The sequence below is a fragment of the Panthera onca genome, chromosome B3 (genome assembly GCF_046562875.1).
Source record: "Panthera onca isolate mPanOnc1 chromosome B3, mPanOnc1 haplotype 2, whole genome shotgun sequence".
In the NCBI taxonomy this organism is placed as follows: domain Eukaryota; kingdom Metazoa; phylum Chordata; class Mammalia; order Carnivora; family Felidae; genus Panthera; species Panthera onca.
The window spans coordinates 145,746,202-145,762,950 of record NC_138344.1 but is presented as its reverse complement, the minus strand read 5'-3'; the positions used below and the strand labels follow the sequence as shown (position 1 = coordinate 145,762,950).

Sequence of the window (16,749 nt, the reverse complement as noted above, 5' to 3'; positions counted from 1 at the left end):
AGGGGAGCCGGGGAGGGCCAGGACCAGGCTCCCTTGCTGTTGCCAGATCAGGTGTGACCTGCGTCCCTGTTTGTCACGCACGCATCCGCGGGAGCTGTTGCCGCCGCAGCGGGTGTTGAAGCCTGTGACATTTACCGGGTTCCAGCTGAGCTGCCAGCAGGCCTGTATGTGAGCGGCTGGCTTTGCGCCACGACTCCGGGTGTGCCCACGGAGGCTTCTGTCACTCGCGACCTGCCCCCACCCACAGGGGCCCCGGGTGGGAGGGACAGATGTGCGCGGATCGTCCCACGGCCGACCGCGCCCTGCACACGGCCGCCTGCAGACCTGTCTCCTCTGCCAGGCTCCAGACCCCTGGGGGCTGTTAGTGGCGGGTTTGGTTCGCAGGCCTGGGCTGGGTTTCCAGAGCCTGACTGCTGTGACTCCGGCCACCCTGTGTCCCCCTCCTCACGCCCAGCTGAGGACCGCGTTTCTTGCTTTAGAGGGCGGTGCAGTCGGAGACTCTCCCTTCTGCCACGGGCCCCCCAGCCCCCCTTTACCTGCTTCCCTCTGCCCCACCCCCTGTGTGCCCAAGGGCAACCAAGGAGTTGAAAACATGTTTTTAAATAGCTCTTTTCTAGACGAGTTTTAGGTTCACAGTGCAGCTGAGGGGAAGGTACAGAGATTTCCCAAGTGCCCCCCGTCCTCCCCCAGAACGGACCCCCCCACCAGATAGTGCGTGGATTACACTGATGGACGCATCAGCACTCGGCGTCCGTGGCTTACCTTGGAGCTCACGCTTGCTGTGGTGCCTTCTGTGGGTTTGGGCAGACGTGTAGTGACACGTGTGTGTCACCGTGTAGCCTACAGGGAGCCCGTGGTCGAAAGGAGGCCTTGGGGTGGCTGGTTGGCACGTATCGGAGGGTGGCCGGCATCACCGGGCACCAGAAAGTCGCAGGTTCAAAGCCACGGTAGGCTGACGTGAAGAGGGCGGCCCGCCCCCGGTGTCTGTCGGCTAGCCAGGGGGCTTCGGGAACCCTGGGGACCGTCTGCCGGTGTCAGCTGACACGGAGCGCGTCCGCACCCTGGGGCCCAGCTGTCCTGCCCGGCTCGGTGTGCAGGTGCGTCCTGGGTGGAGGCCGGTAGCCTCCCCTCCTGGCTGCGTCCATTGTGGTGGGGCCTCTCTGTGGGCAGAGCTCTTACTGAGGGCCACCTTAACATCTTGTCCTTTATGGCTGATTTGTGCGCCTGTTTAAGAGGCCTTTGTCTGTTCCACGTCGTGGAAATACCCTCCTGGTGTCCCTTCCCGAAGCTTTTGGTTTTATGTGTCCCCTTGGAGTTTGGGATTTCTGTGGGGCTGGCTTCACTGTGTTGTCTGTCGCGAGGAAAGGGTCGGGTTCCTCTCCACGGGGCGTCCGGCACGCGGCGCACGTGGGCCCGATGCTGGCGTCTCCGAGCCCTTCTCTGGTCCGCTTGCCTGTCCTGGGCCGACCCCGGGCTGCTAGAAGCTGCAGGTTTGGAACAGCCTGAGGACCCCGCGCGTGTCAGGAGGCCTCCGGCTCCAGCTGTGTCAGCGTCTGCGCTGTGTGTGGCCCTCCGTTCTTCTGCGTGAGTTTTCCAGCAGCCTGTTTCCGTGAAAAGTCTCCTGGGATTTTCTGGGCTTTATGGATCAATTTGTGGGAGATTGAAGTTGACGTTCGTTTTAACAGTACTGAATCTTCCAGTCGATGAATACCCCTGTTTCTTCCAGTGTTTTGTACTTTCAGGGATGCTTTGTTATTTTTGAGGAGGAGGCCTTTCCTGTCCTTTGTTAGATTTGTTCCCAGGTCTGTTTTGCGCTAACGTAGATGCCGTCTTGTGTGTGTACAAGTACAGTTGGGTTTGTATGCTTTAAAAAAAAATGTTTTTTAATGTTCACTTATTTTTGAGAGAGAGACAGAGCGCGAGCCAGGTGGGGGGGGCAGACAGAGAGAGGGAGACACAGAATGCGAAGCAGGCTCCAGGCTCCGAGCCGTCGGCACAGAGCCCGACGCGGGCCTCGAACTCACGGACCTGAGCTGAAGCCGGACGCCTAACCGACTGAGCCACCCAGGCGGCCTGTGTATATGGTTTTAAGTTTACTTATTTATTCAAGCAATCTCTACACCCGACCTGGGGCTCGAACTCATGACCCTGGGATCAAGAGCTGCGCGCTCTTCCAGCTGAGCCAGCCGGGCACCCTGAGATTTGTCTCTTGACATTATGTCCACGTCTACAGGATTCAGTTATTAATCTTACGAGTTGGCTGTTGGGATCTCTTGCCTTCTTAACCCACGCAGTTGTGTGTGCGGCACCTTTTCTTTCCTTCTATTTTTTTGGGGGGTTTGATTCACTATTTTTCTAGCTTCTTGAGACCGACGCGCAGGTTCTTGATTTTAGTCTTTTTTGTTTTTCCTGGTAAGAGCCTTAGAGACTGTCCCTTCCCCTCCAGGCAGATTTTAATTACATGGCGCAGTCCTGACGTGTCATTCAGAGTTGTGTTGCCCGTTTTGACAATGGTTGCGGGTTTTCTCCTTACCTTCGGATTATCGGCTTGCAGCGTAACCGTGTGGTCCGAGGACGCTCACCGAGCGCTCCACGGTGTGTGCACAGCTCAGCGCACGGTCTGCTCTGGTGGGGGTGCGTGTGCGTTTCAAAAGAATGTGTGTCTGTGGTCGTTGCGTGCGTTGGCTGATTGTGTGCCTTGAATCCCTGCTCGTGTCTGCTCGTTCTGCGGGACAGTTACAGCCTCCCGCCGCCCCCGTGGGCTGGGCTGCGACTTTCCCCTTGACCCCGTCAACGCCTGTCACGTGCCGGAGCTGCGTCGTGGGGAGGGCGAGACCCACCTCTGGGGGATGGGCCCTGGATGCCACGGGACGCCCGCCTGTTTCCTGAGCGCTTCTCCCCTCAGTTGCACCCGGTCTGATGTGCCGCAGGTGGACTCGCTCCCTTCTGCCTGGGGTTCGCGGGGTCGATTTCCATCTTAAAATTCACTCCTTCCTGATATGTTTAAGATGTGTCTCTTGTGAGCAATGTAGAATCATGTGTTTTTCTCTGATTTTTTAATTCAGTTTTGAAATATTTTTTGTTGGAGAATTTCCTCCATTTACATTAAATGTGCTTATTGGTGTATTTGCATTTAATTCCACTACTGGTTTTCTGTTTGCTACATTTGTTCTTTGTTGTTTTTTTCTCATGATGTCTTAGAGAAATCAAGTATTTTCTTACTCTTGTTTCCTTTATTTTGTAAATTTTTTTAATGTTTGTTTTTGAGAGAGAGTTTTGCTGTCCTCGGAGGGGCGGGCAGTGTGGGGAGCAAGCCCTGCTCCAGCAGAGGCTGGTCGCCCGGGGCCCGACGGCCAGCCTCATTTGGTCGACCACCTCGCCGGGTGCTGCCTGCCCTTGGAAGTGCCCGGACTTAAAGTCCACCTTCCTCCAGGGGGCGCCGCGCTTTGTCCCGGGGCAGCTGGTCCCCTGAGCAGGAGCACGGACTGCTGGCGTGGCCCTCCTTCTTTTGAGGGTCTTCCCCACAGCGGGGCTCCCAGTTGCTCCCCTGCCTTTTATCTATTTTTCCGCTTGTTCCCCACCCCCAACCACCGCCTGCTTCCGAGCGCCGGGCCCCTGGGTGCGTTTGTCTCCAGCCTGTGGGCACGCCTTTCGACACTTAAGTCAGGGCCTGCTCCTTCCTTCCCTGGACTGTCCGTGGCTTTCCCCGTGGCACAGAATCCCTGTCCTCCGTGGCCAGCAGGCTGCAGCTTCCAGCTCCTGTCTCCCTCGCCCTCCCTGTCTTCCCAGCCACAGCAGCTCCTGGCTGCCACTCCCTGTGCCTCAGGTGTGCTGACCTCCTCCGAGCTCCCAGTCACAGGTGCCGGCTGGCCTGCCACCAGCCAGTGGGGGAGCAGGTACCTCCCGCAGCACAGAGGTGGGCACGGTGCCTGAGTGCAGACCGCGTCCGGGGCCTGTGCTGCTCAGCCCCTCGCTGAGCCTGAGCCCTGGGCACATACAGGTGTGCTTGAACCAGGAGCTGCCAGCGCGGGATGGACCATCTCAGCATGGTTGGGGAGGGAGCCGGGACCTTTGGCCGGGGCCGGGGCGGGCTGGGGCGCGGGCCTGAGCTCTGCACCTCCCTGGCACTTGGGGGGGCAGGGCCGGCCTGGAATCCGGCCCTGGGCCCTTCCCACACCTCTTCCGGGCAGGCAGCTGGCACAGGCCGTGGCGTGGAGCTGGGAGGGTGGGCTGCGGGCACCTCCAGAGTGTGGGAATGTCCTGCAGAGTGACGATGACTGCCCGTGTCAATTATTTGAGGAGTCGTGTACATAAGGGAGAGCCCACCACAGGACGCCTCAGCCTCAGGCTCAGTGCGGGGGGAGCAGGGTCGGCGTGCGGGGACCGGGCGCTCAGAGCCCTGCAGGGCACTTCCGTCTTTACCGGGCACAACTCTTCAGTGGACGGGGTGTTGGGTGTTCCTGGTGGCCCTTGTCCTTCGTGGGGCGTGGCTGTGAGCTCCTGTCTAAGCAGGAGTGTGTCGGGCTCATAAATAATCGCCTGGGGAGAGATCAGTCAGGCCAGAGCCACCCTGCAGAAGGGGGTGTGGGTGGACGGGGGGACAGGGGGTGCGTGCCGGGCAGGCCGGCCTCCGTGGGGCGGACGCGTCTGCTCCTGGTGCGGAGGGCGCCGCTGTCCCCGGCCCCCCCCCCCCCCCCCCACCCCGTCTGTCCCCGCCGGGGCCCGGGAGCTGCGGTGCCGGTTGGGAGCTCTGCTGCCCCGACCGTTCCCGCCACCGTGAGCTGGAAGTGCGGTGTCTGTGCACGCGCTCACACCTCCCGTTGGCCCGCATGCTGATGCCATTTTCCTTGTCTCTCTTTGGGCGCCCTGAGGAAACACTCCCACCTGAGGCCGTGTAGACAAACGTCATGGTCTTTTAACTGTTTGCTCTGCCGTCATTAAATCTCCGTAAACTTTCCCACTTACTGAAAACGGGTCTGCGTGTAAATCGAGCCTCATCTGATTGTTCTTCCGGCACCGCGCACGCCAGCCAGGTGGTCCCCTGTCCCTCTCATGGTGGATCCGGACGCCGGGGCGTTGCTGGCCCAGCGTGGGCCGCCCCACCGTGGCACTGGAGCCCTCTGTACACGTCCTCAGAATCTTCTGTGGGGCCACGGGAGCGCCGGCGTTTTGGTCCGTGCGGACAGTGTTTGTGTTCGCACATCTCTTCGCAGGCCGACACCCCAAGCTGGTGCTCCCTGAGCGCAAGTGCCACCTAGCAGAGCATGTCAGGGACCAGGGGAGGCCGCCAGGCTCCAGGCCACCGGAAGGTCTGCTGACCTTTTATGATTCCAGCACCCGCGAAGGGGGGCTGGTGCCCCTGTGCCAGGAAGGTGGGGGGCGCCGCCCCGCAGGCGGTGGAGACACAGGCCCGCTGGCCGGCCAGATGACACTTTCCAGAGCCACGGCACATCCCCACGTGCGCCTCAGCCGGGCGACCTGCTGTGGGCCGGGCCCCGAGGGCACTCACGAGGACAGCGTGGGCGCCCGTGTGGGGAAGCACGTTGTTCCCGCGGTCCTTGCTGCCCGGCCGCGCGTGCGCGTCTCCTCCGGTGTCACGAGGAGAGCAGCCGCGCCTCCTTGGCTGCGCCTGGAGTCCAGTCTCCTGTTTGAAACACACACACTCCCCCAGGGTTTGCTGCGGGGATCGCGCTGCTCGGCCCACGGCAGAGGGAGGTGCAGACGCCCGCCTGCTCCCACGCGCCCTTCGGCTGCCAAGTCACTGACTGACCGGATCTCCGTGTTTGTCCGTGTTTCTTTTTTTCCCTCGGAGGGGAGATTGGCATAAAACAAAACGCTCGGGGGTTTTGACAGACGTACGTCTCTGCAGCAGGATGCAGGGCAACCTGGTCCCTTCTGGTCAGGCCCCCCCCCCCCCCCCCGCCGCCCCCGAGGCACCCACTGAGGATTCTCACGGGCTAATTCGGCTTGTTCCAGACGTCGGGTGAAGGCAAGGCCTCTTCTGTAAGGTTCTGTCGCTAGGCGAGCTTGTGGGCCTGCGCTGTGGCACACGCTCCGTGTGGGAGCGCCCGCCCCGCCACGGCTCTGCCGGGGGCGGTCGTCTGGGCTCTTCTGGCCTTCTGGCCGTTTGTACGAAGCCCTGTGTGGATGCGCATCCGCATGCTGTGAGCGAGAGCCTCGCCGGGAGGAGCCGGCCGGAGGCGGGCGCGGGGTCAGCCTTAGAGGAAGCCGGCCGGCCTCCCGCCATCGGGCCGTCCCGCTGCGCCCCAGCCCGCAGAGCGCGTGAGGCCGGCGTTGGGTGCTGTGGGGGGGCCCTTTGTTTGCCTTTCTCTTGCGAGGTCTTTCTCATGTGCTTATTGGCTCTTGGCTTCTCCCTGTGAAGTGTCTGTTCAAAACTTTTACTCCTCTTTTTGCCTTTGTTTTGTTATTACTTTGTAATAGATTTCGTTTTTCAGAGCGTTGTAGGTTAAGGAAAAATTGTGCAGAGTCCCCCGTGCGCCTCTGTCCCCTCCCCCCCACCCCTGCATTTCCCTGTCAACACCTGCGTTAGTGCGTAGACACCTGCGAAAGTCACGGCTGACGGCCCAGCGTCACGTCGTCCTTACCGCAGGCCCGCGCCTGACACCAGGGCTCGCTCCCGTCACGTGCTGTGGTGCCTTCCGTGGCTCTGACAGGTGTGCGGTCAGTGCCGCGTGTCCGCGACCGGGAACGTCACATGCAGTGGCTTCGCCGCCCCGGACGGCCCCTGTGCTCCACCTGTGCGCCCCTCCCCCACCCGGGCAACCTCCCACGCCTGCACCGTCTCTGGGGCTTTGCCTTTTCCGACCGTCACGGACCCGGAGTCTTGTGGTTCCCGCCTCTTGGCTCGGCTCATTTCTTGTGTCCTTTTTGGTGCCACGGGTCACCGCTCCCTCCCGTAGCTCGACTTCCTTTCCTCTCCCGGTCTCCCTTCCTCCCCGGCCTTCTTTGCTCCCGGCCTTCCCTGGTGTATCCCGCTTAAGGGTGTGCCTTCAGAGACCGAGAAACCCGGTACCTTTTAGTCAAGGACCTTAAAGGTGGGGGCGGGATGTCTGGGACCTTGTGCAAAGCTGTGGCCTCGGGGAGCCCTTTCTTCTTGATGTGTTGGGCCCGGGGTTACCCTCCCGATGCCTGGTCGGGGCTCTGACTCAGCACGTGGGGATTTCTCGTCCTCACCTTCTCAGAGCCACAGCAGACCCGTGAGTGACATGGAGTTTCTCTTCTCTTGACGAGCCGCCCTACTCGGTGGCTTGTGTTTTGTGTTTTTGTGTACGTGTCCAGCTGAGTTTCATCACTTAGGACATAACCTGGTGACTCTTTAATCACCTGCTGAGAGTGAGCACAGGTCCCGTGCCAGAGTCTCCACAGCTGTCCCCTCAAGCACCGGCACTCTGGAGGTGCCTGCCAGCCACCAAGGGCGGGTGGCCCTCTGTCCACGTGTCTGTTCCCCAGGAGCCACGAGTCGTGGGGCAGAGGCCACACGTAGTGCCTGGGTGGCCGTCAGTAGGTGCTCGGGGGACAGACCGAGCGTCGTCACGCGCTTCTGGGCTGTGCCACACGGGGGGTGGGCCTGTGAGGACTGCATTCACGGCCCCTCTCCCCCTGTCCTGGGAGCGGTTCACAGAGGTCTCCGTGAGCAGCCCCGATGCCTCACTCCTCTCGATCCATGCCGAGCTTAGATTCACGACAAGGTCCGGTGGCCGGGTGTATGGTCGGTGCCTCTGGGAGGCTGTCGGGTAACGGGGGGTCCATGGCTTGAGTGCACGTGTTCCTTGACTCCTGCCACAGACATGCTCCTCGACCTCAGTGATCTGCTCCAGGTAGACTGGTTTCCTTCCTGAGCCCTTTTCCCAAGGGAGGCTGGGACTGGGGCACAGGATGGGCCAGGGTGTGGTCTGTTCAAGAGCTGGGAGGGGGCAGTAAACACGGGTCACGCTGTGGTCCTGGGAGCCGGGCGGCCTCGGCCTCAGCACCAGTGGGGAGACCCAGGTGTACTTGGTCCGAGACAAGGGAGATTCTTTAAAACGGGGGGGGGGGGGGGGTGTCACGGCACAGACGTGTCCACGGTGTGAGGGTGTGTGCGGGGCGCTCGTGGATTCCACGCCTGAGCGGAAAGCGTGGTCGGGTCCCGGTGCACCTGGGCCGCAGGGCCCCCCAGTGCTGACGAGGCTGGGCTTCCACGAAAACCACATGCCACCTGCGTGGTCGCCGTCCTACTGTCCTCGTAAATGGCGTCTCTCAGGAGTCCTCTGAGATGCTCTGGCCGAGCTAATAGTCATCTGTTGGGATCGTGGAAATGGAACATTGCACGTGCGGTACCAAGGGGGCGGGGGGGGGGGGGGGGTGTGGCCTCACGGCCAGTTCCGTGGAAATGGAACACTGCACGTGCGGTACCAAGGGGGCGGGGGGGGGTGTGTGTGGCCTCACAGCCAGTTCCGTGGAAATGGAACACTGCACGTGCGGTACCAAGGGGGCGGGGGGGGGGGGTGTGTGTGGCCTCACGGGCCGGTTCCGTGGAAATGGAACACTGCACGTGCGGTACCAAGGGGGCGGGGGGGGGGGGGGGGGTGTGGCCTCACGGCCAGTTCCGTGGAAATGGAACACTGCACGTGCGGTACCAAGGGGGCGGGGGGGGGGGTGTGTGTGGCCTCACGGGCCGGTTCCGTGGAAATGGAACACTGCACGTGCGGTACCAAGGGGGCGGGGGGGGGGGGGGGGTGTGTGGCCTCACGGGCCGGTTCCGTCCCGGGACTTCCCACAAAGGACGGAGTGCGTCTGGTGTAGGGCAGATGCTCAGAAGCCCTTAGGCAAAGCCTGGATGGGTCAGGGTGGTGTTCTGGCGGTTTCTTGCTTCACACCGTTGGATATGGGAAACCAGCGCAGGGCCAGACAGAAGGGGTGCGTGTTCTTGCTCCTCCGGGCTGGACCAAGGCCCCGGGGGCAGCCGCTGCGCCGGCCGGCTGAACCCGCACAATTTACTGTGAGCTTTTATTGCCCGAGATGGAGGGGTGTGCCTCGGGCCCCTGGGCCAGCCTGCTGGGTGGGTGTGGGGGGACCTGGGCAGAGCCGGCCCCAGGCTCTGGGCCGCGTCCCTTCCCATCAGCGGGGTCTCCCTGGGGCCGGGCCGGGCGCAGCACACACAGGACGTGTTGTGTGCTTGTCTGTGGGTGTGGGGCAGCGTGTCGGGTGAGGGTCTCGCCTGGGGCTCTGGCTGCGGGGGGCTGACACGGGTCCTCCCATCCGTTCTTGTGTGAACGCTCGCCGAGTGGACCTTTCTCCCCGGGCTCGGCCCCCGCTCAGGCGTGGCTGGTACAGGAGCACTCAGGGCCGTCTGGGCGGAGAGCCCATCTGCCAGGTGGACAGGATGGGGGGTGCTGGCTAGCCATGCCCGGCTGTACCGGCCGCCTTCGCAGAGACAAGCTACAAACACCTCAGAGCTCCTAGTGCGTGCTGGTGCACGTTAGCGTCTGTGGCAATAACCGTGTGTGTTGTGCGGGTGTGGCCTTTCGACAATTTGACTTTCCATTTGAAGTCTGTTCAGAGGACTGTTTCCTGCAGATCTTCATCTGCTCGGGACACAGGCAGGGTGGGAGGCGTGAAGGGGGACCGGCGGGTGCTGCGGTGGGAGGAGACGGTGAGGGGGACACTGAGCTCCACTCTCAGACGGGCCTGAAGTCAGGAGGGTCAAGTTGCAGGAACTTGGGGGAGCCCGGCAAAGGCTGGGGCGCTCATAGAACGTCCGCACACACGGACACGCGGAGACGCGGCACGCGTGGGCAGGCTGAGGGCTGAATCCCTTCGGAAGGCATGCTCCGTGAGCCGCCAGCCCTGCGAAGGGGGGCTTCTCCCAGGAGGAGGCCTGGATGGGAAGTGCAGGTCTGCCCAAGCTGGCACCTTCCACGTCCTCTGAGGGGGCTTTGTGCCATCCCTTAGCGCTCCCGGACGGCCGCAGGCACCTGCCTGTGCTGCCTGAGAGGCCTTTTCTGGTGTCCCCTTGGGCACCGGCGAAAGGGCCCTCATCCGGGCCTTCATAGGCCAGGCTTGATTAGGCAAACTCCCTGGGGAGACCAGAGACAGAGGGCCAGGGCCAGGATACTGAGGCCTGAGAGTCCCAGGGGAGGGGCGGGAGGGCACCAAGCCTGAGCTTTTCCCAATTCTGCACCCCACCCGAGCGGACCGGCTTCTTCCATGCCTGTGGTCAGGCACCCCTCAGAGGCCCCCCTCCCACAAGGTGCCCAGGCCAGCACGGGGCAGGCTCTCAGGGCGGCCGAGGCCCGGCCGCACTGGAGGGTCGCGTCCAGGAGTACATGACTGGGTGCTGCGGTTGGTCAGGTGCCGGGCTCCACAGCGGATTTGGACTCGAGGTGGGAGTGGGCGGCGTGTCGCTGAGATCTGCGGAGACCCACGGCCACGACTGAGCTGCTCCCGGCGAGGGGCCGAGGCCATGGCTCCCGGGCCCGTTGGGAGCACGGCATGCCGTGGCCAGCAGGCCCCGAACGTGCGGGCGCACGCCACTCTGAATGACACACCTTGCACTCCGCGTGCTTCCGCTTTGCTAACTGTCTCTCAGGCAGCTTTTTTCCTCAGCAAATCGCCACTGCTGAGACGGTGGTGGGGCCTGGAAAGCTGCCTGGGGCTGGGAAGCAGGGCCCTGGGCTGCCGTGGGCTCATGGGGGCTGGCAGGGAGCCTTACCAGGGCTCTGCGGACTCAACGACGAAGTGCATATTTTAAGAGAAGAAAGCAAACGTTTCCTAAATTGCTAATCTCGGTAGTGGTTTTTTTGTGACAGGTGAACGTTTACGTGCTGGGGAAGACCTTCCTCCTCCTGGCGAGAGAGCTCTGCATCAACGCACCAGCAATAGGTATGGCGGGGCCGGCGGGGGGGGCGGCGGGGGGCGGGTGGGGGGCGTGCTCGGACGGGAGGCGGTCACGTGCGGGCACAGCAGCTCCGCCAGGTAGGAAGCAACCCTGTCCGAGGGCAGCCCGGAACCCCACGGCCTGGGGGTTACCCCCGGTATAAGACCAGAGCGCCCCGCGGTTGTGGGTGAGCGCGCAGAGAGGGAGCGGTGCTGCTGCCTTGGGGGCCCGCCCGCCTCGTGAGAACAGGGCTGGAGGCGGGTGCCTCGGGGAGGCCAGGACCCCTGCGGATGGAGTGCCGCTTTCCTAGCCACATTCCGCCTTCACCGGAGCCTTACCAAGGACTGTTTTCAGCCCGCTCGGAGGGCTTGCTCCCGATTTTGCCCACGGAGGAGGCGCAGTGTGCAGGGCCGGGCAGGGCGGGCTGGGGGCGCGGTGCTGGGTAACCCACGGGATGGTCCTCTGAAGCCGGGAGAGGCCTTGCAGGACAGGCCCGGAGGCCAGAAGGGCTGCTGGACGGAGTAGCCACACAGCTGTGGCTCTCTGCTCCCAGCCCAGACCCTCTCCCGAGAGGCCACGTTCCTGTGGCCAGTGACACGGTCCCTCCCTGTGGAGGCGAAGATGAGGTTTTTTTCCAGAAACAAAGCAACCACCAATAGAGTGTGTGGCCTGGGAGAATAGAGACAAGGGGCTCAAAGAGCCTGCTTGACCCCAAAGCCCGCCTGGGCAGGGGCCATCCAGGGCCTGCCAGGGAAGCTGCTGCCTGAGCCTGAGGCAGGAGATTGGCGCTCAGGGTCTGGAGGCGCGGACCCAGCAGAGAGCCCCACTTTACCCCCCTCAAATCTGAGCTTCACAGCAGGGGTTTGCGTGAGAGGCTACGACGCTCTAGGAAGTACAGACGCAAGCACACACCCAGCTTTTTCCAGAGCCTTCTAAAGCAATAAGCACGCCCTGGTGGTGGCAGCCCGGCTTGCCAGCAGAGGGCACGCTCAGGAACAGACGGGGCCTGCCAGGGAGGCCGTTCGATCCTAACCAGCACGGGAGGGTTTGCTGTGTGCTAGAAGGGAGTGCCCAGCTTAACGCTCCCTCGGACATTCATCTGCCGGTGGCTCTTGTCTTGCTGAAACTCTGAGACCCGGCTAGAAAGACTACGTTAGGTGGCTTCTTCCAATTTTGGTTTTGAAGGGAAGGTTTTGGGTTAAGCGTAGTACCACTCTGAATTTGTGAGGGTGGGAGCCGGCGAAGCCCACAGGGCACGCAGCGTGGGCACCACCGGGAGGGGCCCGAAGCCCGTCTCGGAACCCCAGGGCTGCCCGGCGGCCCGGCCTCCGAAACCTGGGCAGGGCCGTGGCTGTGCAGCACAGCCTGTGTGTCCCCGCTCTGGCCGCAGCCGACCGCGTACAAGAGACGTACAAACTAAGCACGGTCTTTAATGACGTCGGCGAGGCCGTCGGCGGGGGGTGGAGGGGTAGCACGGCCTCCTGCACGTCCCTCCCCCTCCCAGCGCCCCTCACGGCGTACCCATGCCACCTCAGGCGTAGAAGATGAGCTCTGGGATCTGCCCACCCTGGACCCCGGTCCCGTTGGTGCTGTCCGAGGAGCACTGGAACTGGAAGGTCACCTTCCCACACTGCACTTCCGTCATGCCCTCCTGCCCAAAGTAGCTGAGCTCGCTGCCATCCAGGACCGCGCTGGCCGTGTAGAAGGTGTCCTGCTCCACCTGCACGGGGTGCTCAAACCAGACCGAGAAGGTGTTGCTGGAGCCGTCCGAGACGAACTTGGTCAGGTTCTGAGCCAGGACCACCCCCAGCCGCTTCAGTTCGATCTTCACGCTGTACTCGGCCTTCCCGGAGCTGGAGCCGTACAAGCCCAGCCCTGCCACGAACACCCTCCGGTCCACGGCAAACTGGATGCTGTCACAGCGCCCGCGGTAGCGCCACTGGTTGCTGCGGTAGGCGGAGGACTGGAAACGGTGGCACCTCTGCGGGGCGAGGCCCTTCCTCTTGGTCAGCGGGAAGCTGAGGAGGGGCTTGTTGGCGGCCGTGTACCACAGGAAGATGCTGTGGGTCTCCTCCAGCGTCAGGATGTCCGACTGGGCAGCGCCGTTGGCGAACTCCTCCAGGGTCATGGTCGGAATCCGGACCAGGTAGAGGACGGGCCCCAGCACGTGCCTCTTGTTGCGCGGGGTGGCCGGCAGGCCCTGCCTCTTGCACTCTGCTTCCGCCCAGCTCAGGACGGCCTCGAAGACCACGGCCTCCTTGGCGTTGAGAGCTTCCCGCGTCACGATGATCTCCAGCGTCTGCCAGTCAATCTCACAGAAGCCTTCAGACCTCAGAGCCATCTCCGCCTGAGCATCGATGACCTCCCAGCAGCGCTGGGTCAGCTCGGGCTCCTCAAACAGCCGGCTCTGGGACAGCAGGACACAGGCGTTTTTGGCTTCCAGGCTGGTCTCCAGGAAATTAACACAGGCTTTAGCTAGTGCCGGCACGATGTACTTCTTGGCAGCATAGAGAGTGGCCAGCACCGTGTCGGCCTCCAGATCGATCTCGTCACTGTACATGTACCTAGGTGGGGCGGGGACCGTGTCACAGGCTGCGTGGGGCATGCCCCCAAGAAGCTGCACGGTGCCCGCTGGCGGCAGCCAGGCAGCAAGGAGCCACCCCCTCCTCGCGGACTCGTGCAGCAGACTTACTTTAACAAGATGAGGAAGGCTGCGGGCTCCACGTCAGGGATGTGGATTTCTGACTTAACTTCTGCCAAATCGCCATAAAACATGGCATAGAAGACAGAGCTCCCAACGGCCAGGACGTACTGTGGATGACACAGGAGCTGCCCTGAGCCCCGGACCCTCCCTGCCCCCAGCGGATGCCGCACCCGGGGTACAGGGCAGCCCCTACTCAGGCGGTGGGCAGTCGCCTCTGCGGGCTTACAGGGCCAAGCCTCTACCAACCTTGTGGGCGGGCACCCTGCGGGCCGCTCCCGGGGGCCCCACGACGAAGTGGACGTCAGCCATGAGCTCGTTGTTGAACATCAGCGCGTTCCTGCAAAGGGCAGAGGCACACGGCTCGGGGCTCGGGGGTCGGGCCGGGGCGCGGGCGCGGGGCGCGGGGTGCGGGCGCGGCCCGGGCTCACCTCTCGCGCAGGGTCGGGTGGAAGGACTGCCAGTTGGGACTCTCCAAGTTGTTGTTGTCGGGCGCGGGCGGCGCGGGCGCGGGCGGCGGCGGGACGGGCGGCGGGGCGCTGGGCGGGCCCTTCCTGCCCGCGGCGGCGGCGGCGGCGGCGGCGGCGGCGGCGTTGCTGTTAGCGATGTCCGTGGCGGTGGCGGTGGCGGTGGCGGCCGCGGCGCCGGCGGCCGGGTACAGCTCCGCGGCCATCTTCGCGGGCAGGGCGGCCTCCGCGCGCGACGGTGGCGCGCCGTGCACCCTCGCGCCGCGCCGGGCCCGGGGGGGCGGCTCTGCGAGCACCAGGAGCGCCGTGAGGCACTGCGCCACCCGGCCGTGCAGGCAGGCCAGGGGCAGCAGCATGGGGCCGCGGCGGGCGCTGCTGCCTCGGGCCGCCCCGCCCCGCCCCGCCCGCCGGCCCGCAGCCCGGCCGCAGGGGGCGCCGTCCGGCCCACCCTCGCCCCTGCCGCCGCGGCGCCCGCGCGTCACGCCGCGTCACGCCGCGTCACGCCGGCCCGGCTCCGCCCCGCCCCCTCGCCGACGGCGTGCGCGCGCGGCCTGGGTCCCGCCCCCGCGGGCTGTGGCTGGCAGAGACGGCGGCGCAGGCGCAGGCGGGAGCGCTCGGGGAGCCGTGGCTCTGCGCGCAAGGTCCGCGCTTGGGGGCCGGTGTCTGTGCGCAGGCCCGGGTCTTCCGTTTTCCGCGTGCCGGAGTTCGGCTGCGTTGCGTTGAGGGTTTGTGCGTGCTTGACGCTCGCTAGCCGGTCCTTCCCAGATGCGGGGTCCGCTCTCCGGCGCGGCTTGCCGTACCCGCCCCCCCCACCGAGGCCCGAGGCGGGTCCGGGGCTGCGGGGGCGGGGGGCGCCAGGCCTTGTCCCTACCGCGTGGGGCCCGTCCCCGCGCCGCGCCCCTGTGGGCTGGCGTCCACCCGTCCGTGTGGACCGTTGTTTCCCGCCCGCCTGCAGTGCGGGCTGCTTGCTAACTAAACGCGGGGGTCTGGGGGCTTACCTAGGAGGCTGCGCCTTACTCTGCGCGGTTTGTTCGTGTGCGTGCCTGCCAGCTCGCACTCTCCGTCCTGGGAGGCCGCTCTCGGGGTCCCTGGGGGGGGGGGGGCGCCTCTTTCCGTCCTTCCCCCCCCCCCCCCCCCCCGTTCTCAGGTTGGGGAGATCTGGCGGAATCTCACATCGCTGTGGGTTTAGTGTCTCCTCTTGGCGCTTCTCACCAATCTCGTCCATCCTGCGTGATCTTCTGTGAGCTGCTTTTCTTTCCTTCGTAAAGTCTGCCTCTTGGCCCGTTTCACTGCCCGTGCCGGGCTGGCGGCGCCGCACAACCTTTGTCACCGGCCCTGGGGGAGAGGGTTCAACCTACCCTCTCCTGCAAATTGTCTGTTTTCGTGGACTTGTTGAGGTGTCCTGGTACCCTCCCCCCCACCCCCCACCACGTGCCTGGGCAGTCGGGAGCTACAGCACACTTGGCCATGGGCTCCGTTTTGATTTGGTTTGTGATTTGGTTGCTGAAAAACGTATTACTGGGAGAGAAGAGACATCTTATTTTATTTTTAAGCCTATGTTTTTGAGCAAGTGAGAGTAAGTGCACACATTGGGGGGAGGGGAGTGAGCAAGTGACTGGCAGAGACAGGGAGGGACAGAGAATCCAAAGCAGGCTCCATGCTGTCAGTACAAAGCCCACCAGGGAGCTCCAACCCACAATCTGAGAGATCATGACCTAAGCCGAAATGGGATGCTTAACCGACTGAGCCACCCAGGCTCCCTGAGGGAAGATACATTTGAAGAATTGATGTTATTGTTACGATTTGGAACTGTTTTCAATAGAACATCAGAGCTAGAGGTGAAAACTTTGACACTGATTAATTTCTGAGGTAGAAAGCTGAGCTTAAAAACTACTTGTAAAAGATTGGAGACAGATGTGCCAGAAGATGGTGGGAGGGCCTGGGCTGAGGTGGCAGGCAGCGGCTCTTGGTCGTGCTTTGCCACCAGAGTGCCACCAGCCGTCCAGCCCCATGTGCCCAACACAGGGAGCTGTTACCACTGACTCGCCTTTCCAGAGACTGCTCAGCGCCCCGGGCCTCTGGAAAGGTAGGCGAGTAGCCGCTGCTCAGCAGCACCCCCCTGTGGTCAGTGTGGGAGGTGTCACTCCAGCCCTTGGAGTCCTTGGGGACCCAGACTGCCTCAGGGCCAGCTGCCAGTCTCTGTGTTTCCTTATGTGAGCCAGGACTGGCGGAGGATGCGAGGGGGTGCTTCTAAAGGGGGTGCGGGTAGGCCCTCGCGGGGCTTCCAGGGATCAGAGCTCAGTCACGTAGGCCCTTGCAGACGCAGGGAGGCTGGGAGAGGGATGGGGCCAGAGCCCCAAAGGAGGGTGCTTGGTCGGCGGACGGCCAGGGTCACCTGCTAGTGCCGCTGACCAGTCCCAGGATCTTGCCGGTCTGCCCTTCCTCCTCCTCCACCCTCTGACCGCACATGCCTGCTTTCTGGCTCGCCCGTGGCCCCCTCAGGCCTCAGCAGCGGCCCCTCTTGAGCAAGGTCTTCCCAGATGATCCTGCCCAAAGGAGGTTTTGTTTCTGGTGTTCTGTCGTGGACCCTGTGCCACTCCGTCTGTGCACTCACAGCAGTGCCGTAGCCCACCGAATTCGTCAAGTTACTTGGTCTCCCCCGCCCCGGGGGCTGGAAGTGTCCTAAGCCTAGGGCGCTAAGGGAC

The 16,749-nt window shown here is 63.5% G+C and overlaps 2 protein-coding genes across 5 annotated transcripts in view; one reads left to right on the top strand and one right to left on the bottom strand.

The window, feature by feature from the left end:
• Positions 1–16,749, top strand: part of BRF1 (BRF1 general transcription factor IIIB subunit) — a 60,540-nt gene that overhangs the window by 25,102 nt on the left and 18,689 nt on the right. For 2 of the 4 annotated variants that reach the window (XR_013555943.2, XM_078447759.2), the window contains exons 4-5: positions 7,807–7,838; positions 10,809–10,881. Coding sequence is in view for 2 of the 4 variants with exons in the window: in XM_078447759.2 (XP_078303885.1) it covers positions 7,807–7,838; positions 10,809–10,881 (105 nt within the window). In the remaining 2 variants the exon portion in view is untranslated. Of the gene's footprint in view, positions 1–7,806; positions 7,839–10,808; positions 10,882–14,617; positions 16,131–16,749 lie in introns of those variants that run through there. The other 2 variants (XM_078447761.2, XM_060620959.3) reach the window with 2 other exon arrangements.
• BTBD6 (BTB domain containing 6) lies at positions 12,287–14,532 on the bottom strand. The gene is made up of 4 exons (XM_060620963.3): positions 14,009–14,532; positions 13,827–13,917; positions 13,569–13,687; positions 12,287–13,440 (listed from the first exon to the last, which is right to left on the bottom strand). The coding sequence occupies exons 1-4, from the start codon at positions 14,398–14,400 to the stop codon at positions 12,408–12,410; spliced, it is 1,635 nt and encodes a 544-aa protein (XP_060476946.3). The 5' UTR covers positions 14,401–14,532; the 3' UTR covers positions 12,287–12,407.

Excerpts from the sequence above, each read along its gene's own strand:
- BTBD6 (XM_060620963.3), bottom strand. The coding sequence starts at position 14,400 with ATGCTGCTGCCCCTGGCCTGCCTGCACGGCCGGGTGGCGCAGTGCCTC. Across the intron at positions 13,688-13,826 it reads GCAGGGTGCCCGCCCACAAG|TACGTCCTGGCCGTTGGGAG; the intron begins GTTGGTAGAGGC and ends TGTCATCCACAG. Across the intron at positions 13,441-13,568 it reads GCCTTCCTCATCTTGTTAAA|GTACATGTACAGTGACGAGA; the intron begins GTAAGTCTGCTG and ends CGCCCCACCTAG.